This window comes from Heterodontus francisci, chromosome 30 (assembly GCF_036365525.1).
Source record: "Heterodontus francisci isolate sHetFra1 chromosome 30, sHetFra1.hap1, whole genome shotgun sequence".
In the NCBI taxonomy this organism is placed as follows: Eukaryota; Metazoa; Chordata; class Chondrichthyes; order Heterodontiformes; family Heterodontidae; genus Heterodontus; species Heterodontus francisci.
In genome coordinates, this window is record NC_090400.1 from 33399512 (window position 1) to 33425887 (window position 26376).

Genomic DNA, 26376 nt, shown 5'->3' on the forward strand with positions numbered 1-26376 from the left:
CCTTTTTATTTCTCCTTTTTAAAACCATTTTGAAGATGCTCTCCAACCAGCTGGTTTAGTTTTCAAATGTGAACACTCCAGTACTCATTTGCACACCTCGCATTCCATGGAATAAAGCCATGTTTATACAACTGACTTGTTTAGGTATGTATATTTCTCTAGATCCTGTCTATAAGCTTCATTTAGCACTATACGTGCTATAGTAGACCTGATGCCATCTCTTCTACCCTCTTCTGCCGTTTTAGTATGAGTGGCCATCGAGTGATCCCAAGCTCAGCCACCCATTTCTACGCTGCTACAAAGTATGCAGTAACCGCCCTGACTGAGGGGTTAAGGCAAGAGCTCCAAGAAGCCAAGACGCACATAAGGGCCACGGTAAGAACTTTACGAATTATAATGAAGGGAGACTTCCTTGTATGGGCCATTGAGAGTAGGAAAATATTGCACTGCAGCTGCTTTCAAAATAAATAATGCCATCGCACAGAATTGTAGAGCAGGGTGCTTGCAAAGGCACTACAATTGGCATAAACTGGGAAGAGGAAAACCAACCAGCGTTCTAATCACTGCTTATTTAGTATCCCTGCTGTAAGTGGTTGGGGTGTGGATGTCAGGTGAAGATTGGGTTGACCTCCACTGTAATGCTTCCCGTAGTCAAGTAGCCTTGTTTTGTTTGAATAGTGGTCACTTGGATGCACTATTGAATTCTCTTGCCAACCATGTAAACTTACCCTGGTGATCAGTTAAGTAAATACTTGCTGAACCTGGGACCTTCCTGATCTGTGTAACAAGCTACTACGTGATTCAATGCATTTAACCCCTCAGCCATTTGCTTCCCAGTCGTTTGAAGTGAGTGTATTGTCCGCATATGATGTCACTGGCCATCTATTTATCCATAAGTCTTCAAATTATCCTCATTGATATTATAAATTTAAAATTGTTCTCTTCCTTTAACACATTCTTTACTTTTATTAAGGTACTCACAGTGAAAGTAATTTAAAAATTCTAAATGCAATTTAATAGGCATTAAAAGAAAATATCAATTCTAATCTGTTTTTCAAGTCCTGACAATATGCGGGGAGTTGTATTTAACCCCCGAGAACAGAGGTGTTGGGTGTGGATGAGTAGTTGAAGTATGGAAAAATTTCCAACCCACCCAATTCTGATTTTAATGTAGACCAGGGTTGGGGAGGGTGTGGTGGTGGCAGTGGTGACCAATCTGCTGTCAGAAGGTGGGCCAGCTGGTAGAAGCTTTCAAGGAGACTCCATGCCTCAATTTTTACAGTTTGAAATTTTTTTAAACCCATTTTTGCCGGGTTTTCCGGGGCTAAGGAAACCTAGCAGGTAAATGGAGGTGAGACGTGCCAATCCATCAAGGAAGTATGTTCACAGCACTGCTTCTGATCCAGGAATTGCAGGAGTGCTTCCTCCAGACCCAACAAACTTATCTGCTTCCCTCCCCACGATCGGCCAGCCCAACCCACCACCTGCCATCTCTCTACCACTCACCCCCACCCCACCACAAAACCCAAAACCAACAATCTTTTCCACCCTTGACCATGATCTCTTCTGCCCATTTCATCTTGACCACAATCTCTCTCCTCCTTGCCCCTCCCTGCCCCAACCATGATCTCTTCCCCCAACCACCCATCCCTCCCCCACCTGACCCCAATCTCTCTTTTTTGTTTTTTCTCCCCCCACACCCCTTTGGCCTGTTTCTGCAGGCTTTCCTGCCCAATAGGCAGTCATCCTGTCAGTCTGGCAGGTTATGAAATGGGGAAACCCAGTGCAAAAAAATTAAAATGCATCCTGCTGTTAATTTCAGCAGGAAGTTAGGAAACTCATAATTTCAGGGTCTTCCATCCAGAACTCCCACATGCACCCACGCTGCCTCCCCGTAAATATCGGGGCTCAGTCTCCATAAGTAGTCAGTGTACTAGAAATACAAGTGTGGAGAAGGACTTGTGTTTGTCAGCTCCAATTGCTTAAGGGGAAAGGAAAAGCCAGAGGGATAACTTCTTGTTTAGCATTCCCCATTTTACAGAAGAAAGTGATGCATTTTAGTTTTTTTTAAATGTCAATTTTCTTGCTAACATGGGGACTCTGGAATAGGGTCTCCACCCCTGCAAAACCACCGTGTTATGAGAGAGAATTCTAGTTTTCCAACCTCATGACCCCCCACAGTTTGCAATAAGAATAAAGAAATAAATGCTGGCGCATTCTCTGACTGGCCATTGTCCATGTTATCGATTTTTTTCCCCCTCTCTCATTATGCTCCTGTGAAGTGCCTTGGGCTGTTTTACTACATTTAAAGGTGCAATGGAAACACAAGTTGATATTTTTGTAGTAATTTTGTTTCATGTGCTTTACAGTCTGTGTCTCCAGGTTTGGTGGAAACTGAGTTTGCATTTAGGCTTCATAACAATGACCCCGAGAAAGCTGCAGCAATATACGAGAGCCTTAAGGTATGGAAGCCAAACTGATGTGTAAGTAAATTTTTATGTGTCTTTGTTGCTAGCTTCCTGGTGACTGTTATAAGTGACAGAGACTTAAAAGGGTAATGTTTAGATGCTGATATATGATGAGATAACCTGAAAACAGAAAGGAGAGAAGCAAAGCTTAACCTTAATGAAAATACTGCAATAAAAACAAGAAATGCTGGAATCACTCAGCAGGTCTGGCAGCATCTGTGAAAAGAGAAGCAGAGTTAACGTTTCGGGTCAGTGACCCTTCTTCGGAACTGACAAATATTAGAAAAGTCACAGGTTATAAGCAAGTGAGGTGGGGGTGGGGCAAGAGATAACAAAGGAGAAGGTGCAGATTGGACCAGGCCACATAGCTGACCAAAAGGTCACGGAGCAAAGGCAAACAATATGTTAATGGTGTGTTGAAAATACTGCATGTAGCTCAGTGAATCCTTCACCCCTATCATTGATATCTGAAATGAAGAAAAATTTCTTTACACAGAGTGAGAATATGGAACATGCTGCCACAAGGAGTGATTAGAACAGTTAATATTTATACATTTAAGGGGAGGCTTGAAACATATATGAGGGAGAAAGGAATAGAGGGATCTGGGGGAAGGTTGGAAAGAGGTAATTAAAGTGGGCAGAGACTCTTGTGGAGCATAAATACAGGCACAGACCAGTTGGGCGCAATAGCCTGTTTCTTTGCTGAAAAGTCTATATAGATTAATTAGCATGTGATACACTTGGACTTAAATCAAAATTTAGGTTTACAAAATGGATGACCATCATTGTCCTATGTAATGTTACAACTGAGTGCCATATGACCAGCTCCATGTTACCGATAATTGTACACTATAACCTGCAGACAAAAGGGTTTCCAAATTTCTTCTCTAACCTTGCCCCAAACACCGAAACCAGATCCATACATTGCAACCTAGAAATTTAGCAAAAGCTGCCGCTGGCTTTGCAAACAGCCCCGATTATACGTTTATGGTGTGAGAACGCAAACAAGTAAGTGGGTTTTGTAGCTTCAGCTGTACCTGACGTTCCTCCCCCCCCCCTTTCACTTGTATTGGGGAGGGGAAACCACATAAGTATGGGAAAGTTTTGAGAGAGAAATCCAGATGCTAAAGGCGCAAAGCTGGTCATGTATTTCTTGGGGAGAATGCCTTTCCAGGAAAATTTTCTATTTTTATCAGCTCATGTTGGGGTGGCACTGAAGGGAGGCAGGTCCATGCCATGTCAGTTTCTGACGGCAAGCGCTGACACATGGACCAAGCTGCCAAATTGCTGACCGTTAACATGTCTCCAGCTCTGTCCTTTAATCCTTTATAATATTGGAACAAACTATAAAATTATAATTGTCTGACTATGATTGTGGTGCTTAAATGCAGCTGGAGCCCCCAATGTATTCAAATATTGTTGTCCTCGTGCTCAATAACATCAAAATTAATTGCCCATTGGTGAATCCTGAGCTTTATTGAAAATACTGGTGCTGCATCATAGAAGAGATTGTTAAATGCAAAAGTATTGATAACCCACAATGAAAAAGATGGATTTTTCTTTTGAAAGGAGTGATTACTTTGTAAAAGACCCACTTCTTGGACTATTTTACACAATAAAAGCAGGTTCCCAGCATAGATTCTGTTCCTACATAACCCATATATATCATAGAATCATAGAAAGTTTAAGGCACTGAAAGCGGCCACTTGGCCCATCGTGTCTATGCCGGCTGAAAAACAATCCACCCATTCTAATCCCACCTTCCAGCATTTGGTCCCTAGCCCTGCAGATTACATCACTTGAGGTGCATATCCAGACTCCTTTTGAATGTGCTGAGGTATTTTGCCTCAACTGCCCTTTCAGGCAGTGAGTTCCAGACCACCACTACCCTCTGGGTGAAAAAAGTTTTCCTCATCTCCCCTCTAATTTTTCTACCAATCAGGTTAAATCTATTCCCCTAGTCACTGACCTTTTACCCCTGTGAGTTGGCCCTTCACCTCCACTCTATCCAGGCCTCTCAAAATTTTGTACTTTTCAATCAGATCTCCCCACAACCTTCTCTGCTCCAAGGGGAACAACCCCAGCCTATCCAATCTTTCCCCATAGCTGCATTTTTCCAGACCTGGCAACATCCTCGTAAATCTCCTCTGCACCCTCTCTGGTGCAATTACATCCTTTCTGTAATGAGGTGACCAGAACTGCACACAGTACTGAAGTTGTGGCCTAACCAATGATTTATATAGTTCCAGCATAACCTCCCTGCTCTTATATTCTATACCTTGGCTAATAAAGGAAAGGATTCCATATGCCTTCTTAACCACCTTATCGACCTGTCCTGCTACCTTCAGGGATCTGTGGACATTCACTCCAAGGTCCCTCACATCCTCTACACTTCTCAGTATTTTCCCATGCATCGTGTATTCCTTTGCCTTGTTTGACCTCCCCAAATGCATCACCTCACAGTTCTCTGGGTTAAATTCCATTTGCCATCATGCAGTACAAGTATCTGTGGGATTGCAGCATTGAGAAATATCTTATTGATTATAATTAATTTTAGTTATGGTTGTTTATTAGTACTTCCATGAGCATCAAAAACAAAGTCTGTGTTACTGGTCTCCCAGAAATTGAGATAGTGAAGCATGAGCAAAAAGGAACCATTGCCAACATGTAAAAAAAAAAATCAACTGTGTCCACATGGCTGGAAATTGTCTACCTTGCCAGGTTCTGTTCTCAGCTCTCAGATGGACAAAGTTCCTGGGGAGGACAAAGAAAACACTTCAAAGACATTCTGAAGCTCTCCTTGAAGCATGGCTGCATTGACCTTAACAACTGCGCGGAGCTTGCTGCACATCATGAAGAATGGCGACAACTTGTCCACCAAGCTGCGTCAGGCTTTGAGTCCCAACATCTTAATAATGCAGCAGAAAATGAAGCAAATCCTGCATTTTGGATTTCACTACCTCGTGGGAGGTCCTGTCCCAAGTGCCCAAAGATCTGTGGGTCAAAAATTAGCCTGCTGAGTTATACGAGACCCATGGCAGAAACTAGCGACCCTGAGTAGACAGCATCGTCAAACCGAGGGACCGCCAATGAGAATGCCCCCAGTAGCATGATCGTACTATTTTTCCTTCTCAACTCATAACCAAATGGATACTGTCCTTGCTCCCTCAAGGACATCTTCCCTTTTGCAACACTGTCTTCCTTAATCAGTACTGCCATCCCACTTCCCTTTTATCCTTCCCTATTTTTCTGAACATTTGTATCCTTGAATATTAAGCACCCAATCCTCATAATTTTTAAGCCACTTTTCTATTATTGCCACTACGTGACATTTCCACATGGCTGTTTGTGCTTCTAGCTCACTAGCCCCTAGTCACCACACTTTGTGCATTTACATAGATGCATTGTAAACCTGTCTTTGTATTCTTCCTAGTCCTTCTTAGTCTAATCCTCCTATCTGATATGGCACTACATCCTTTTCTATAACTATCTAATACTCTCACTCCTTTATGCCTCTTATTTCTCTTTTTTTACTCCCATATGCTGGTACCCATTCTCCTGTCAATTTAGTTAAAATCCTCCCAACCACACTAGTGAAACTCACTGCAAGTACATTGGTCCCAGTCCTGTTGAGGTGAAACTGTCCCTTTTGAATAGGTGCCTCCTGCCCCAGGACTGGTCCTAATGTCCCAAGAATCTAAAGACCCCGCCGCCACCCCCTCCCGCACCATGCTTTAAGCCACACATTGATCCTCCCTATCTTCTTATTTCTACTCGTTATCGCATGGCACTAAGAATCGAGAGTTTACTACCTCCCAGGTCCCACTTTTTAACTTCCTCCTTCGTTCCTGAAAATCTCACTGTAGGACCTCAATAGCTGCCCTCTCTACCAATGTGTAGCCCAACTTCTGGCTCACTTCCTTCCCCCTGCGGATTATTTTACATTGCTCTCCATGATGTCTTTTACTGTGGCACCAGGGAGGCAACACACCTTGCAGAACTCATGATAGTTACAGAAATACCTGTCTATTCCTCAACTATAGAATCTCCTATAATGACTGCACTGCTACTCCTTGCTGTTCCCTCCTGCAGAGTCCCTTGCCCATTGGTGCCACGGTCTGGACTACATGCTTTCTAAGTGTCGTCACTCCCGGCAGTCTCCAAATCGGAGGCCCATTTTGAGTGTGGCACACAACCTGAAGTCTCCTGCAGCTCCTGCCTCTTCCTATACTTCCGGATGGCCACCTATCTAGTATCTTGAACTCACTGCCTGTGCCCTGACCACCTCCTTGAATGAACAATCCAGGAAATTCTCCTGCTCCTAATGCTCTGCAATGACTGCAGCTCCTCAAGCTTGGAAACCCTGAGGTCAAACTCAAGCAGCTGGAGACACTTCCTACGCACGTGGTCTCCCAAGCCACATGAATTGTCCTGAAGTTCCCACATGATGCTGGAATTGCAAGCAACAGGTTTCGGCTGCCTGTCTGTGATCTATGAAAAAAATCACTATTCCCTCTTTCATCATCTAGTTTAGTACCTTGTATAAACTATATTAATTTTAATTAATGTCTGTAGAATTGCTGTTTAAACCATCTCTCTAGAGTGGAAAAAACCTTAAAACTCACCAACCAAGCACCTACCTCTGCCCTCTGATGTCATTCCTTGCTATTTTTTTTGGGAAACACCATAAAAGGTCTGTTCTGATTTTAGAATAGAGAAAGTTAAGGGGAGATTTGATTGTGGTGTTCAAAATCATGAATGTTTTGGTAGAGTAAGTAAAGTGAAACTGTTTCCAGTGACAGAAGGGTCAGGAACCAGAGGACACAGATTTAGCAATGATTTGAACCAGAGGCAACATGAAACATTTTTTTACTGAACAAATTGCTGTGATCTGAAATGCACTGCCTGGGTTGGTGGGGGAAGCAAATTTAATACTAACATTCAAAAGAGGATTGGATCAAGATCTGAAAAGAGAAAAAATGTACAGGGCTATGGGAAAAGAGCAGGGGAGTGGAAATAATTGAATAGCTCTCCCAAAGAGCTAACACAGGCACAATGGGCCGAATGCAGTGGTGTTCTATGATTCTATTTTAAGAAGTCCAGAGAGCTCTAATGGACATTCTGTATATTAAGATGCTTCTTGATTCGAGATACAGCACGGAAACAGGCCCTTCGGCCCACCGAGTCTGTGCCGAACATCAACCACCCATTTAGACTAATCCTACACTAATCCCATATTCCCACCAAACATCCCCACCTGTCCCTATATTTCCCTATCACCTACCTATACTAGTGACAATTTATAATAGCCAATTTACCTATCAACCTGAAAGTCTTTTGGCTTGTGGGAGGAAACCGGAGCACCCGGAGAAAACCCACGCAGACACAGGGAGAACTTGCAAACTCCACACAGGCAGTACCCGGAATCGAACCCGGGTCCCTGGAGCTGTGAGGCTGCGGTGCTAACCACTGCGCCACCATACATTTCTAATACCTTCATTTCTGCATATTTTAAATTTTAACCTTTTCAAATCTGTACTCAATTGACTGAAGATACAGTTGGAATCCTATGTAAATTCCAGCAGATAGCATCACAATGATTAAACCTGAAATGGACTGGTACAGGCATTTTTTTCCCTACCCTTCTGTCCTGAGGACCCTGACTTGAGCTGAATTATGGTGCACAGGCAATGTCATCTATTTCTTCATTTTGGCCTCAGCAGTGCATTCTGGGCGGTGGTTACATATTCCGCTGTCGGGGTTTCACAGCTAATTCGAATTGCCTGCAGTCTATACACGCTTTTTTCAGCAATGGCCATTTGATTATAAAGAAAGAACCAACTTGCATTTATATAACACCTTTCATATCCTCAGTCTGTGTGTCACAACAAATTACTTTCGATGTATAGCTGCTGCTATTAAGTATTACTGGCATTGGTTCAGGGATTAAAAATTTCCCATGACACCGGTCAATCTTACCAGCTTTACTTCGACTAGTACCGGGAGCCCTTTTACATCCACTTGACCAGATGCTTAGTTTAATGTATCGGCTAAAAGATAGCACTTCTAACAACATAGCACACCCTTAGTACTACACTGAAGGCAGCCTAGATAAGGTGCTCAAGCTCATAGGGCTGAAACCCGGAAAACTGAGGCAAGAGTGCTACCACTGAGCCAGTCTGACACTTGCGGTCAGCAGCATTGTCTGTCGCGCGCCCAATCCCTGGTGCTGAGGTTGGCTACAATTAGCTACTCAATACAGATCAAAATTTTAAAGTGACAGTTTTGGTCCTTAGAGTTCAGTTCCACACTGGCTAGATATATTTAGCAGCTGTGCCATCAGGGAAGCTTTGAGAATCATCACATGTAAACATTCATTTTTTTTGTTGAGTTGAGCTGGGTTATGGGAAGACATGAGCAGATACTCAATCGGAAGTGGTTCCATTTCTGATTAAGTGAATGAGTTGTGTAGACCTGTTGCAAGAAGGTAATATACATTGCAGCTTTGTGCTTTTTTGGAAGGGTCCAATTGTAAGGGGAACAGACAGGTGTTTGAGGCCGTAAAAGAGACTCCAGGATGGTTTGTTGCCTCCCTGGTGCTAGGGTCAAGGATATCTCTGAGCGGCTGCAGGGCATTCTGGGGGGGAGGGCAAGCAGACAGTACATATCGGTACCAATGACAGGTTAAAAAAAGGGATGGGGTCCTTCAAGCTGAATATAGGGAGTTGGGACATAAATTTAAAAGGTAGGACCTCAAAGGTGTAGTAATCTCAGGATTACTACCAGTGCTACATGCTAACGAGCAGAAATAGTAGGATATATCAGATGAATATGTGGCTGGAGAAATGATGTAAGGGGGAGGGATTCAGATTCCTGGGACATTGGGACCGGTTCTGGGGAAGGTGCGACCAGTACAAGCTAGACGGGTTGCATCTGGGCAGGACCGGGACCGATTTCCTCGGGGGTGTTTGCTAGTGCTGTCGGGGAGGGTTTAAACTAGAATGGCAGGGGGATGGGAATCTGAGGAGGGGGAAACAAGGATAGAAATGAAAGACAGAAAGATAAGAAGCAAAAGTGGAAGGCAGAGAAAATGAGGGCGAGAAACAAATGGGGCCATAGTGCAAAATAAAGCGAAGATGACTAACAATGTTAAAAAGGCAAGTCTAAAGGCATTGTGTCTGAATGCGCGGAGCATTCGCAATAAGGTGGATGAATTAACAGCACAAATAGATATAAACAGTTATGATATAGTTGCGATTATGGAGATATGGCTGCAGGGTGACCAAGGATGGGAACAGAACATCCAGGGGTATTCAATATTTAGGGAGGACAGGCAAAAAGGGAAAGGAGATGAGGTAGCGTTGTTAGTAAAGGAGGAAATTAATGCAATAGTGAGGATGGATAGTGGCTCGGAAAATCATGATGTGGCACCTGTATGGGTGGAGCTAAGAAACCCCAAGGGGCAGAAAACTTTGGTGGGAGTTGTCTGTAGGCCCCCAAACAGTAGTGGAGATGTAAGGGATGGCATTAAACAGGAAATTAGAGGCGCATGCAATAAGGGTACAACTGTAATCATGGGTGACTTTAATCTACATATAGATTGGTCAAACCAAATTAGTAATAATACTGTGGAGGAGGATTTCCTCGAGTGTGTACGTGACGGTTTTTTAGACCAATACGTTGAGGAATGAATTAGAGAACAATCTATCCTAGACTGGGATAGAGAAATAGTGCAATGATAAAGGATTAATTAACAATCTTGTGTGGGGTACCTTTTGGGAGGAGCAACCAGAACATGATAGAATTCTTCATTAAGATGGAGAGTGAAGTAGTTGAATCCGAAACTAGGGTCCTGAATCTAAATAAAGGAAACTACGAAGGTATGAGGCGCGAGTTGGCTATGGTAGATTGGGAACTTTACTAAAGGGGTTGACGGTGAATAGGCAATGGATAATATTTAAAGAACATATGCATGAATTACAACAATTATTCATTCCTGTCTGGCGCAAAAATAAAACCAGAAAGGTGGCTCAACCGTTGCTTACAAAAGAAATTAGGGATAGTATTCAATCCAAAGAGGAGGCATGTAAAATTGCCAGAAAAAGCAGCAAGTCTGAGGATTGGGAGCAGTTTAGAATTCAGCAAAGGAGGACAAAGAGGTTGATTTAAGCGGGGGGAAATAGAGTATGAGAGTAAACTTGCGGGGAACATAAAAACTGACTGTAAAAGCTACTATAAATATGTGAAGAGAAAAAGATTAGTGAAGACAAATGTTGATCCCTTACAGTCAGAAACAGGGGAAATTATAATGGGGAACAAAGAAATGGCAGAACAATTAAGCACATACTTTGGTTCTGTCTGTGCCCCTCATAATTTTGTATCGAGTCTGTGCTAGCTCTTTGCTAGAGCAATCCAAAACTAATCCCTCTTCTCTGCTGCCTCCCTGGAGCCCTTTATTATCTTCTAAAGATAATCCACTTTTTCCCTTAAAGGGTACTTTGCACTTTTAGCACTGTACAAAACAAGTACTCAATATTAAATGTATATTTGTCTTCCATCTGTTGCATATCTCTAGCTTTTTTTGACAACCTGTATTCTTTTTCTTAGTGTCTGAAGGCAGAGGACTTGGCTGATGCTGTTGTTTACATCTTGAGTGCGCCTCCTCATGTTCAGGCAAGTAGCAATCCACCATCAAGTAATTATGGATATTCTGTTGCCCAACTTGAGTTTCAGTGAGAATCCCTCCCGTGATTATCTCACTCTTTCCCTCTATCTTTTTTTTAACAGCGATTGCACTTGTCTCGCACATTTAATGCAGAAAATGTCCTAAGAAATTCACCCATGCTGAACTATAGGAGAAGTTGGGCAAGATGACTGAAAGCATAGTTGAAAGGATAGGTTTGAGCAGGCTTTTAAAACTGCAAGGCTTTGGAAAGGAAGTTCCAAGAATAGAGCTGTTACAGCTGAGGACTGCCACAGATGATGAAGCAAAGAGCGGGGGAGCGAAGGAGGCCAGAGTTGAAAGATGGATGGATGACTGGAGAAGTTTTTAGAGGTAAAGTGGGGCAAGACCACGGTGGATTTGTAAGTAAAGATGAAGCATTTGAATTTGATGTGTTGGGGTACAGGAAGCCAATGCATTTCAGAAAGATTGGAGCATAGAGTATGAGGCATGGGTATTGAGTTTTAAGCGAGACCCAGCTGTGAAAATGCTAGTGTTCCCAATGCTGTATTGGAGAATGCTATGGTTCATTCATGCCCTGATATTGAACAGGCAGTGTGACAAAATGGTGGTGTAGTCGATACTAATGGTGGAGTGATAGAGGGTGTCATTGGCACATACTTGGAAACTGACCTATTATCTAACAATATATTATCACCAAGGAGCAGCATGTAAAAGAAGGGCAAAAGCCAAGGATGCAACTATGGAGTAGTCTGAAGATGACGGCGGGGGGAATGAGCAGATGCCATTGTTTGGCAATATCCAGCTTCCTTTTCTGGCTCCCATGGTAGCTGACATTGTTGATGGCTCTCTCTCCTCGGATTCTGTCCCTCTCTCCTTTTTAAATCTGCTGTCATCACCCTCTGCAAAAAAAAAAACCCTTGACCCCTCCATCCAAACTACTGCTCATCTCCAACCTCACTTTCTTCTCAAATCCTTGAACATGTCGCCTCCCAAATTTGTGCTCATCTTTCCAGGAACTCCATGTTTGAATCCCTCCAATCAGGTTTCTGCCCCGCCACAGTGCCAAAACGACACTGAAAGTCACAAATAACATCCTATGTGACTGACAAAGGCAAGCTTTCCCTCCTCATCTTTCACAACCTCTCTGCAGCCATTGACACAGCTGATCACACCATCCTTCAATTCCTCTACACTGTTAGCCAGCTGGGTGGCACTGCACTCACCTGGTTCCATTCTTATCTATCTCATTGTAACCAGGGAATTGCCATCAATAGCTTCACTTCCTGGTCCTGCACATTCTGGTGTCCCCCAAGGATGTATCCTTGGAGGCCTCCTATTTCCCATCTACACACTGCCCCATGGCAACATCGTCCAAAAACACATCAGTTTCTACATGTACATTGGTGACACCCAACCCTACCTCACCAATGTCTTTAAATTGTCAGACTGCTTGTCTGACATCTAGCAGTGGATGAGCAGAAATTTTCTCCAATTAAATATTGGGAAGACTGAAGTCAATGTCTTCGGTCCCTGCCACAAACTCCGCTCCCTCCCCACTGATACCAGCCCTCAGCCTGGCAACTGTCTGAGGCTGAACCAAACTCTTTTCAACTTCGGTATTGTTTGACCCGGAGATGAGCCACGTATCTGCACTCACTTATTTCCACCTCTAACATTGTCCGTCTCTCTCCCTGCCTCAGCTATTCTGCTGCTGAAAGCCTCATCCATGCCTTTGTTATCTCCAGACTTGGCTATTCTAATGCCTTGCTGGCTGGCCTCCCATATTCTGCCCTTTGTAAACATGAGGTCATCCAAAACTCTGTCAGTGTCCTCATTTGCATCAAGTGCCGTTTGCCCATCACCCCTGTGTTTGCTGACCTACACTGGCTCCCGATTAAACAACACCTTGATTTTAAAATTCTTATCCTTCTTTTCAAATCCCTTCATGGCCTCGTCCCTCTCTAACTCTCTAATCTCCTTAAGTTTCCCCCACCCCCACCGCCACAGATATCTACGTTCATCTAATTCTGGCCTCTTGAGCATCCCTGATTTTATTCATTCCATCATTAGTGACTTTCTTCAGTTGGCTAAATCCTACACTCTGCAATTCCCTCCCTACCTCGATTTCCTCTTTCAAGACACTCCTTCAAACCTACCTGTGAGTGAGCTTTTATTCATCTGCCATAATATCTCCTTTATGTGGCTCGGTGTCCTATTGTATTTTGTAATGTTTCTGTGAAGCGCCTTGGAAAGATGTTAAAGGCACTGTATAAGTAGTTGTTGTCGTTGTATTATACTGGTTGCATTGGAACCAGTAGGATTCTGTGGGGGTAATTGCAGAGGATAGACTGGTCAACTATCTAATTCTGCAGAGAAGGCAGACAGTTGGAGTTAGAGTTGATGCTGTTGACTCTGAACAGTGTTGTCTCAATCTTGGGGCAGCATGGAAGTGAGATAAGGCAATTGTGGGTAAAATTAGGTCAAAGCTTCGTGGTGAGGGCAAATTCAAGTATGTTAGACTTGCACTCATCAGGACAGACACAAGAATGTCAAATTTCAAAGGAAGCAACAGTTTAGACTGCATGAGAAAAGGGTGCTGATTGGTTGGCAAGTTGACTCTAATCGGATGATACAAGTTGACTGCAACGGGACATAGACTAGCAGAATGGACAGACAAGTGGCAGAATGAATTTAATACAGAAAAGTATGAGGTGATGCATTTTGGCAAAAGGGATAGGGAGAGGCAATATATACCTAATGGCATAGTTCTAAAGAGTGCACAGGGACAAAGGACCCTGGGGATTCATGTGCATAGATCTTTGAAGGTGGCAGGATATATATTGCCCTTGGACTGAATTCAGTGTAGCTTTACTAAAATGGTGCCTGAATTCCGAGGGTTGAATTTGAGAGATGAGACAAACAATGGTTGTATTTCCTGAAATTTAGAAGGTTAAGGGGTGATTTGATTGAAGTTTTCAAGATATTTAGGGTAAGGGTAGGTAGGGTAAATAGAGATAAACTATTTCTGCTGGTTGGGAAATCTATGGTTGGGGGCATAGTCCAAAAATTAGAGCCAGACCATTCAGGAGTGAAATTAGGGAACACTTCTACATGCAAAGCATTGTAAAAGTTGGAAACTCTTCTGCAAACAGCAATTGGTGCTAGATCAATTAGTAATTTTAAATCTGCAATTGATTGTAGTTAACCAAAGCTATTAAGGGATATGGGGCAATGATGGGTATATGGAGTTAGGCTGCAGATCAGCCACTTGAAAGTGGAAAGGGGTCAAGTGGTTAAATGGCTTATTCCTGTTCCTTTGTTTCTAACCAGATGTCAGTTGAGAAAAGTTGAAACCCAAAGCTAAGTGGGGTCCCGCTGGGATCACTGTTCATAATTTATATGAACAATTTAAACTTTGGAATCAAAAACACAATTTCTAAATTTGAGGATGACACCAAATTGAGAGGGAGAATTGCAACAACTTACAAAAATAAATTAATAAACTTGCAGACGGACATACAGTTGACACATGAATTTCAGTATATAGATAAGTGTGAGGTATTACATTTTAGGAAGTAAAATAAGGAGATCACATATTACTTGGAAAATCAGTATCTAAATGGAGTAAAGGAACAAAGGGACCTGGGAGTAAAATACACAAATTGCTGAATGTTGCGATGCAGGTGAATAAGGTCACAACAAAAGCAAACCAAGTACTAGGTAACAAAAGCAAAATGCTGGCAATCTGAAATAAAAACAAAGTGCTGGAAATAGCATGTCAGGCAGCATCTGTGGAGAGAGAAGCAAAGTTAACACTTCAGGTCTGTGACCTTCCATTAGAATTGGCAAAGGTTGGAAAAGAATCAGGTTTTAAGCAAGTGAAGAGGGTGGGGTGGGAATGGGGGGGAAGAGAATAAAAGGGGAGGTATGTGATAGGGCAGAGGGCTGGAGATATTAAATAACAAAGCTGTCCTGGGACAAAGGCAAAGAGTGTGTTGCTGCTTATGGTAGAAGACAAAGCATTAGTCCAGGGAGAGTGTTAATAGTGGAATAATGAGCAGCTTTGTCTACATGGAAAAACAGACACATGATTGAAAAATAATAAAATAAAAAATAGAAAAATATTTTTAAAAAGGCCAGTCATGCGCTGAAGTTATTGAACTCCATGTTCAGTTTGCAAGGCTGTAGAGTGCCTAGTTGAAAGATCAGGTGCTGCTCCTCGAGCTTGCGTTGATGTTCACTGGAGCAGGCCAAAGACAGAAACGTTGGCATGAGAGCAGGGTGGGGTGTTAAAATGGCCAGCAACCAGAAGCTCGGGGTCATGCTTTCGGACTGAGCAGAGCTGTTCCACAAAGCGGTCACCCAATTTGCATTGAGAGAAGAGCAAGTAAATCGCTGCTTCACCTGAAAGGAGTGTTTGGGGCTTTGGATAGTGAGGAGAGAGGAGGTAAAAGGGCAGATATTACACCTCCTGTGATTGCTTGGGAAGGCGCTGTGGGAAGGGGACAAGGTGTCAGGAGTAATGGAGGAGTGGACCAGTGTGTCACAGAGGGAACGATCCCTTCAGAAAGCTGATGGGAGAGGGAGGGAAGATGTGTTTGATGGTGGCATCATGCTGGAGGTGGTGGAAATGATGGAGGATGATCCTTTGCATGTGGAAGCTGGTGGAGTGGAAAGTGAGGACAAGGGGAACCCTATCACGGTTCTGGGAGGGAGGGAAAGAAGTGAGGGAAGAGGTGCAGGAAATGGGTCGGGCATGGTTGAGGGCCCTGTCAACCACAGTTGGGGGGTGGTGGGGGGGATCTTCGGTTGAGGAAAGAAAAAGGAAGACGTGTCAGAAGCGCTGTTGAGAGGTTGCATCATCAGAACAGATGCGTTGGAGACGGAGAAACTGGGAGAACGGGATGGACTCCTTACAGGAAGCGCTGTGAGGAATTGTAGTCAAAGTAGCTGTGGGAGTCGGGCTTATAATGAATAATATTAGACAGCTAATCCCCTGCGATGGAGGAAGGGAAGTCTCAAAAATAGACCATACAAATGTGAGAGAAGGGTAGAAATTGGAAGCAAAGTTGATGAGGTTTTCTAGTTCTGGGTGAGAGCAGGGAGTGGAACCAATACAGACTGGAAAAAGAGGTGAGGTAGGGGGCCGGAGTAGGACTAGGTGTTGTGGGACCACCTTAAGAGATCGGAAGTGATGTTGTGTCACATGTGACCAGGGAGTTGTGGGTGTATTTGCTTGTGTAGTAGATATGTGTGTATGTATGTCTGCGTGTATATATTGCTGTGCCTAATCCGCACTTATTCTTAAAGAATTCATCGAAGCTGAGTGGTGAAATATTTTATTCACACACTAAATCATCAAGTACAAGCTGTCACTAACTTGCACAGTATGCTACCTGTCCAGGCACAAGGTGATCAGTCTCAGACTTGCGGCTGCTCTTCTGTTCTCTGAGCCCTTGGCTCAGGGTGTCTTCTCGAGTGTTCTTCCCCAGGGTTCTCATGCCTTCCCTAGTTTCAGCCAGGGGTTAAATCTTGTATCCAAGACCCTCCTCTCTTACTTACTCATAGGGATCTGGTGTAATGACATAATTCCTTATTTGGCTGAGTGAGAACCTGGTCAGCACTTTACAGTTTCCCATTGTCTACTGTGAGTCTGAAAGGAGTATCTCGCATCCATGGCGATTCCTTTATCTGGTATGTGCAAGGACAGTGTCTGGGAGCATCAATATGTTTTTCTATACTATCTACAATTCCTTGGCCATCTGTGTGCTGTGGTCCTTTTCTACCCAGTCCCCCTATGCTTTAACACACCGTTCATTGCTGTGTGACTAGCCCCTTTTTTCAACTAAGGTCTTATGTGTTTTTACTGTGTGTTTTTATTGGGTCTAAAATACACACACGTTCCAGTATATTATAATAAAAACACGCATATTCTTTGGCTATTACTTGGGAATCTTACAATAGTTCACATACCAAAGGAACAAGTAATATTGCATGGTGGCAACATTTGGGATATATTTTCTGAAGACCACCAAATATTACATTGTAGCAGGGTTTGATTTTTTGTTTCTGAAGAACACAGCAAGAGCAAACAAAGAACAGCCGATTGCTTGCCTGGAGTGGCTGAAGATTCAGGCAGACAGCAGTTGGCAGGAGACCCCACAACAGAGCAGCGAGTTAGGACTTCAGACAGGACCCCAGGAGGTGTTGAAACTGGGTATAGTGGGGCAATTTGCCAGGAAATTGGATCTGGCTGTGGGTCGAAAAATTTGAAAAGTGGTAGTACAGCCATTACTGCTTTAGTTTTCCTTTTTTTGGCTTCATGGGTGGGGCCTTAGCCAAAAAGAGCAGGAAGAGCTCAACAGTGCCACTGGAGGTCATGCACAAAGCAAAAGACTGTTTGTGGAGCTGCTGGTACTGCAAGCTGCAGCTCTGTAGAGGAAAAAAAGCTGCTCTCCCAGTTTTAAAAAAAAATCTCAAAAACTGTGGAAACAAAAAACAGCTGTCGTTCCCCTCTTAAAAGGGGCAGGCTGGCAAATGCAAGCCTGTCTAAAAAGGGAAACAGAAAGCTATACCTGAGACAGAAAACCTGTAAAAGTGCACCTGTGAAAAAGAAAACCTGTAAAAGGCTAACACATTCAAACATGGAGGGGGTTTGCTTATTCTTCTTGACGCAAAGAGGCGATATGACTGGGAATCTCTTCTCGAGCTTCAGTTCGTTGCAGCAATACCCGGAGGCCAGAGGGATTGCCGGTGATTGATGATGTTGCTAGTCGTCATTTTTCTAAGATTGCCAAACAAGGGAAGATGAAGGCATCGTATGACTGGTAAGTAGGACCAGAATCAGCTCGATTGCGGGTAGGACAGAAGGTCAGAGTCCTCAGTCATGCCTCATGCACAGGTTGTTCGGATTTGCGACCAGCCCAGAACGTACAAGATCCAGCCACCCAGTGGTGTGATTCTTGGATGGAATCGAAGTCAACTCCGAGCTGTACGACAACATTGCGTGCGACAACCTATGGCATCGCGGACACATCAAAAACAAAGTCTGAAGATGAACGTACAGAGGCTACAAGCACAGAGGAGCAACATGCTAACCAGAGTACTGAGTCACCAAAGTCTCAACTCTGGGAAGAGGTTTACGACGACAAGATTGGAACAAACAAGCAAACCTCCTCTACGTTTGAGAATGTTAAACTTGCTTACTTGTAAATAATTTGTTTTAATCATGTATAGTTAGACTGAACTGTAACATCATTGTACATATGTTTTTATGTCTGGGGACGAAAGGGAGATATTGAGGTTGTAAGTGAAGGTCCCTGGAGGAAGTCATGTTATGTCGCACATGAGCAGGGAGTTGTGGGTGTAGCCTGACAGTGTGAGATGTGTGTAGATGTGCACGTGTAGTAGCTGTGTATGTATATATCTGTTCTAGTTTGTCATAATAAAAAAAAGCAAATTTTTTGGCTATTACTTGGAGTCCTGTGAATCTTACAATAGTTCACATACCAAAGGAACAAGTAATATTACATTCGGGTTTATTTCTGGAGGAATAGAATTGAAAAATAGGGAAGTTATGCTAAAATTGTATCGAACCTTGGTTAGACTACCCTTGGAGTAATGTGAACAGTTCTGGTTGCCATATTGTAAAAAAAAAGGTACAGAGGCACTGGAGATTTACAAGGATGATACCAGAACTGCAAAGTTCTACTTGTCAGAAAAGAACGAACAGGCTTGGGTCTCGTTAAGGGGTGACCTAATAGAGGTCCTTTAAAATTTTGAAAGATTTATATAAAGTAGACAAAGAGAATGTTTCCACTTGTGAGCAAGAGCAGAACTAGAAACCATCAGTGTAAGATAATCAAAAAATCAAATTGGAAATTCAGAAAAACTTTTTTTACCCAGAATGTGGAGCTTGCTGCCACAGAGAGTAGTTGAGGTGAAAAGTATAGATGCATTTAAGGGGAAACTTGATAAGCATATAAGGTAGAAGGAAATAGTGGGTTATGCTGAGTGAGTTAGATGAGGAAGGATGGAAGGAGGCTCTAGTGGAGCATAAATCTTGCAAGGGCTGGCCAAATAATCTACTTCTGTGCTATATATTCTATGTAACTTGGTTAAAGTATGTAAAAAAAAAAACAATTATTAGCAACACTTTAAATGTTCAATCTTCTCACCTCTGTCTCACCACCTTACCAAAAAAAATGGATTAGTGGTGGCTCTCCTTGGTTCTCATGGTCATTTGCTGTAGTTATCAGTAATCTAAGTATGTATTTCATTTTTGCCCTCCTCTGGTTTCTTCTTTCTGCTACGTAATGCTTCCTACCCTTGCCCATCAAAGTGTCCTTGTCACGTGTTTTGTACTGATCATTTGCAGAGGATATATTCTAGTTACATATGTGCAGTATTTTTCCCCCTCTTTTCTCCCCCCCCCACCCCCGCCAAATAAGATGGAGGACCATTCTTCATACTTAACATTTTCCGTGCTGCACTGTATTGTAAAACCTTTGCACTGCCATTACTGGAGTTAGAAAATTCTCAAACTTACTGTTGCTTTCCTCAGTTTTTTTTTTGTCATGGCACTATACTATATATTAGCATCAAAGTGGATTACAATACAGTTTAGTATTGCTCAAGTTTTCTGTGCTTCCAGCATTTACAGTTGTCACTTTATGAATAGTTTAAAAGTACGTAATCATTTTATTTAACAGATTACTTGTTCTGGTTTGCCTTCAGATTGGAGACATTCAGATGAGACCTACAGAACAGCTGACATAGCAACCAAGGAAGGAGCAGCCACAGCTGTCAACCAGTAAAATAGGTTATGGCACGAGACCTCTGCCGGACAGTTTTTAAAAAAAAATGTGATGCTAAGGATTGTATTTGGAACTGACGTCCCCATTTCATTTGGCCCCGCCTAACTGGTAGAATTCACCTTTCATTTTCAAGGAAATGCTGCCTGGACTGAGCAAATCTGCTGTAGGAGCAGAACATGTTAGAATTATTTTATTTTAAGGAAAACCTCAACTTTATTCTACGTTTCTTGCTTCTAACTGCTGCAGATCATTTTAGTGCCAACAGTAGCAGTAAAGGTGCAAAAAATATATGAAGGATGATTGTGCTGCATATATATATGTGGAGAAAATGATTCTTGACCTCCTGGCTTTCCATCTTATTGGACATTCATTTTATGTTAAACCAAGCTAACAGTTATGTGACTTATTGTAGGTGTGCATATCTGTTGATTTCCACTCTGGTTTGCACTGAGAATCCATTTAGTACAGTTGGGTAAAAATGTTAAGTGTTTTTGAAGGGATTATTTTAAGGGGTATGATTGATAACTGATTGTAATAAGTAACCAGTCTCATTGCTACATAGTGATTACATTAATTACTTTAAGATGTTTTCATTGCTGCTTCATTATGAATTAGAATATTATGGATCAGGAAACCGGTTTATCTAATTTTTATATATAATTTTTTAAAAAAGGAAAAGTCTAGATCACAATAATAGGACGCTCAATCTGATCTAAAACAAATTAAAGGTTCCTCTCTTTTAGATTCTGACTTTTAAAATTTTTACTATTTCACTATTTTCCTTTTTCTAACTTAATTGTACAGAATGAAGGCCTAGCAATAATTGCACCTGGTGGTTTACTGAAGGACATTCTCCCACTGCCTTCCATGACTCACTTCACCTTTGTTTAAAAGTAAAAGGTTTCTCGAGGGGTTTAATGCTATTGAAATCTAGACCAACTGAACTTGAGCACTGTTGGTTGCCACCTATTTGTAATACTTGAATTTGACTGCTGAGAATTCCTGCTATTAGGTTTTCTTTATAACTTCAATGTTGTTACAGTAGAATATGCACAACTAACACCATAAAGATATTGGCCACTGGGGAATATGCATTCTGTAATTTTATAGATGTGACTCCACTCCAAGCAACTGAACAATGCTCTGCTTCCCCCAGAATCCATATCTTCACTGCTTGGTGGTGATCAAGTTTTGCTGTTGGATTGCAATAAATTGGCCTCTTTGAGGGTGAGGTTACCTTGGAATATACCACAAGAGACAAATAAAGCCACATCTGATTAAAGGTCATTGACCTGAAAGGTTAACTCTTTCTCTCTGCACAGATGCTGCCAGACCAGTTAAGTATTTCCAGCATTTTGTTTTTATAGTAAATAAAGCCACACCACTGCAGACAAGTGGTCAACTCACCCAGATTAATGTACAATAGTTCAGCACACATCTGCATTGTTTAGTTAATTAACTTTTGTAGCCTTGTCTGTGGTGACATACTTCTAAATGACATCACCACCTTTTAATTTAGAGGTCACCATATGGCAGTGCAGCAGTAAAACCTGAATGGTAGTTTGCAGACTTGTGTGGGACATCAATGTGATGATTTCCAGAAATTGCTTGACTTCCAGAAGTGTGCCCTCTGGTGATCCAGATGCTTTTAAAAAAAAAAGAATTCTTTCATGGGATGTGGGCGTCACTGGCAAGGCCAGCATTTGTTACCCATCCCGAATTGCCCAGAACAATTGAATGGCTTGCTAGGCCATTTCCGAGGGTAGTTAAGAGTCAACCACATTGCTGTGGGTCTGGAGTCACCTGGAGATGCTAATTTACTTTATAGTTCACTTAGCTTTAACCAGTAAAAATTGAAGGAAATGCACATTTTGAAGATAGCTTAGAAAAAAACTAAGCAACTTGTGCTGATTGTGTTTTCACTACCCACATGCAAGAAAGTCAGTTTTAATTTGTAACTTTAAATAAATCTCTGCTAAATCCCAGTTAACCCCAGCAAGACAACAATGAAAAGTTTGTCTTTTTCCAGCTTTGGCAACTTGATCTTATCTGGATTTCACTGTGTGATATTGTCACTTTAACAGTGCAAGCTATTAGATGCTAAAACTAGTGTATTTTACAAGTATTAACGTGGTTAGTCCATGAAAGGTCACATCTGGTAAAACAAGTCAGAGCCTATAGGGAGAGGGTAAAGTTATTAAAAATGACATTGGAGCTGAAGAATTTCACCAATGTGGAAGATACCCACAAGGAGGATATAAGGTATTAGCCTTTCGATTTAGCTATAGTCAAACAATCCTTTCATCATTTGATGTGTCGATTTGCAAGATTTAAAATGGTAAAAAGGAAAGAAGAATTAAAATCGCTAAAATTTATTGCTAAATTTAATTTTAAATTTAAGAATTTAATAAAAATAAATGTTAAAATAACCATCGTTAAAACATGTAGCTTACTGGCACTCAGATGTCCACAGATAGCAGTAGAATTTCAGGTGTCAGTCAGTAACATTGTTAAATAAGTTTGGTAGATGAAGGTTTTGAATTGGTCAATACCCAAAAACTTCATTAGAGTATTAATGAGTTTAAGCTATTTCCCTCGGGCACTGATGAAACCAAAATAAAATGAATATTCTTTCTTCCCTTTCCTCGTCTCCTTAATCAGTGGTTTAATTTTCTCTTCCAGGCTTTTTCCCCAATGAATTATTATGTTCGGTTTCCAGAGGCTGCTGTCGTATGCAATTTGGTTTGACAGAGGCCTTCCAGCCATATTTTATGGCCTTAATTTCAAACTGTTCTATGCTCTTGTGTCTTATTATCTTGGCATTTTTGACAAACTTGCAATTGCTCGAAATATATGAAGTAGTTTCATTTGGCCACGCCGCACCTTCTGCAGTCTTTAGTGTGCTCAACTCTTCCCAAAGCGACCGAATATCTGGCGGGATATAAATTACTTTATTAATGAAAGAGTCTTGATAAACTGAGATAAAATCATTATAGAACTAGGTGATCCTAACCTCCTGGTAGTTCATCTCTGGAACTCCCAATCGCACATATTCAGTCGCAGTTGTTTTTTTCCTTTTCAAGCCAACCGATAACTTTTGTGGAGAGAGAGACCTCCTCACATCTGACGACCCGCAGGACTTCTCACTAAATAGCTAAACATCCTTTAGAATCGTAAAATTCCTATATTGTTCAATGATCTCTTTCAGGGTGGAACCACAGTAAATAAGAGGCTTTAATTACAGGGTCCAGAGATGCATCAAGGGCCTCCAGTTTCCTATTGATTGCAGTTGGCATTTGAATTGCCAATCTAGGGAGAACCAGTCTGCCACTCTCAATATAAAAATTCTGTCCGAGACATCAACGGGCAGGTGTGTATATGTTTTTGATGGCATTAAGTTTCAGGAGCATATTCTAAGATGTTTCATTCAGAATTGGGTGGAAATAGAAATGCGTTATAATTATACATCTTTAACATTTCCAATCTTTGGTTGTTCATCCAACCTCAATGATACCAGACCAGGAATCAACATAAGCACCTAGATATTTTTCAAAATTTGCCAGGCGTAATATAGGCAAACCTGACGTCATTGAAGAACCAATTGCTTTGTGTTATATAGAAATGTTTTATTTTTAGATTCATTTAAAAACCAGCTGTCGTCTTAATATTGATTTCCAATCCCGTTCTACGGCAAAGTTTCTAAGATCTCCAATTTTTTAACCATGCCGTAATGTAAATCACTCTAGAGTGTGCTATCATCTGCGAAAGCTAATGTATATTTTGGAGATCTTGACTTCTTACCCACTCTGATACTGGCCCCGTTCTCTTCCAACGTACAAAGCAGTGTGTCCATAATGCTATTAAAAAGTATCGGTGACAGTGGGTCACCCAGCTTAATTCCTTTGCAGGTAGAAATAGTTATAAAGTTGCTCACACCTGCTTCAATCTCGGTCATAGGACCAGCATACAAATTCTCTATAAATTTATGACATAACCCCATACATTGTAGGCTTTTTCAAATCCGTTTATGCCTTACGGAGTCAAAAGCCTTGGCAAGGTCGTTAAAGATGACCGCCACAGGTTTTTAACTTTGCCCCCTTAAGGCAATTTGATAAAATAGTTATATTCTCATTGCAACCAGCTGTTCCGCCAATAAAACCTTTTTGCCTGGGGTTAATAATTGCTTCAGCCAAATGTTTATCAATAATTTTAGTAAAAAGGCCAAGTAAGACCAAACCAATAGTAATGGGTTTCGATTTTAACATTTCTGGGTCTTTCGACTTGGGAATTAAAACCGTTTTACAAAAGTTCACCGAGTCAGGAAGATTTTCGGCAAGATTATGGAGTTATTAATATTTAAAATATCATCAATTGTCATGTCAGGATCGGGGGCTGTATTCTTTTAAAAATCCTCAATAGCTTCTGCTGTTTTCAATTCATTAATCGCCTCCATCAGTCTGTTATTATTGGCTTTTCTATATGGGGAAAATTTGTTTATCATTTTATAGTTAATTTACTGCTAAAATAGACTTCTAACTCCTTAACACATAAAGGGGCAGTTAACCTTGTCAGGGCCGCCCATTACTATTCTTGCCAACTATCTGCCATTCAGTAATCAAATCACTTAAACATATTCTGCCAACCGCACTCGGGCCTTCCCGAGATGTTGCTCTGTAGTTTTAAGATGTCCTTTATTACTCTTACCGCTAGATACTTCAACTGGCGAATACTAATTACTAACTCATCACTCATATTACTATTAGTTGCAACCTCAAATTGTATCTCAAAATTACATGTCCATTCCTCATCCAATCCAGAATCAACATTCTCGGGAATCTCCAAAACGGGTTAAAGAAGGAGGGTTCATCTCTTTTCTAAGCTTCACGATCTCGGCAGATCTTTCGTCCAAAATCTGTTTGTTTTAATTATTAAAATTTTGCCAATCAGCACGTTAATAGTTCATTGTCCTTCATACTGTATTTCTAATGGGAGAAGATTAATTTCTTCTCTAGTCCACAAGGATTTCCTTCCTTTTACATTCTTGGGCGGTTATTAATTTTTTACCCTTTTCTTATTATGAACCTTAGCATGCAGATGTTGCTCATGTTGCCCTAGTCTTTTTTGAGATTTAAACTGTAAACCACATAGAGTACATAGAAATCCTGCCCTTCCCAACAGGTTTTCGTCCATCCTTTGTATTTCGTGTGGTGGTATCTCTCCTCGCCACATTTATTGCAGATGGTTAAAAAAATTAATAAAATGCCTACTTTTAAGATTTTTCCTAAAATAAACACTAATCGAATTTAAAATCCCATGGCAAGATGTACAAGTCATAGTCGCTGGGATAATGGATCCTGACTATATTGGTTCCTTCCATTGTCTGATTTTGGGTAATATAATTCCTTCATTGTACATCACTCTACAGGCATGCAATTCATCATTAAAAATGTTAAAACAATTAAAAACCTTCAAATCACTAAAATTAGGATTAATAAGATTATTCCCAAGTAAAATTTTGAGGCTCGAATTGCAAAAGGTCAAATTAAAATGATCGGGATGATAAGATCCAAGGACATATTCTCTTGATTGCCGTCCTGCCCACTATTCGATTTAGTCTGATCCTTCGTTCCATTAAAAACTTCAAGTCCCTTAATCTTAATGGACCTTTTAAAGGATGTAATAAAATCTTTAAAACAGGCACAACTAAGCTGGCAGGTGCAACACCAGACTCATCCCGGACACGATTGCTGAGGAAAGATTGACCAAGATGGGGATATTTTAAGACCGGAACATATCCCATTCGGGTCAGTTCAGCCCCGAAAGACTGTCCATCTTTTATAAACCGTAATGGCCCCCACACTGCCGGGGTAATGGTTTCCGCAAACCAACGCCAACTGGGTCGGTTCGAATAGATCGGTTTCGACGATACGGTAAAGATCCACCCACACTACAATTAAAATCGAGATCAAAGGTTAAAATCCAACTGCGTCATTTCCAGTGGGACTACGGGGAAGTACAATCCGCTCTGGATCAGAAATCATAACATTGCTGTTGCAACCAGGATTTCACTGTTGATTTTGCCACTTTTAATAGTGAAAGCGAACAGAGAGCAGACGCAAAATAATTTCTTAAGATGGGGGATGAGCTGTGCCTAGGTAGCACAGAAGGACCCGTAAAGGTGACATAGTAATAATAAAAGCAAAATACTGCAGATGCTGGAAATCTGCAATAAAAACAAGTGCTGGAAATACTCAGCAGGTCTAGCAGCATCTGTAGAGAGAGAAGCAGAGTTAATGTTTCATGTCAGTGACCTTTCATCAGAACTCATCAACGATACTAGCAACCTTTGTTTTATTTAAGTGCCCTGTGACCAAAAAATCTGTATGTATTCTTTTCTGAGTCATAA

At 41.5% G+C, this 26376-nt stretch overlaps 1 protein-coding gene across 3 annotated transcripts in view; it reads left to right on the forward strand.

Moving 5' to 3' along the window:
* Window positions 1-26376, forward strand: part of dhrs11a (dehydrogenase/reductase 11a) — a 137198-nt gene that overhangs the window by 74358 nt on the left and 36464 nt on the right. Inside the window, exons 4-7 of one of the 3 annotated variants that reach the window (XM_068010330.1) lie at window positions 246-375; window positions 2370-2462; window positions 11076-11141; window positions 19891-23676. The exons of the other annotated variants lie outside the window; for them this stretch is intronic. Of the exons in view, the coding sequence (XP_067866431.1) occupies window positions 246-375; window positions 2370-2462; window positions 11076-11141; window positions 19891-19932 (331 nt within the window). The 3' untranslated portion in view covers window positions 19933-23676. Of the gene's footprint in view, window positions 1-245; window positions 376-2369; window positions 2463-11075; window positions 11142-19890; window positions 23677-26376 lie in introns of those variants that run through there. 3 annotated transcript variants of the gene reach the window in all.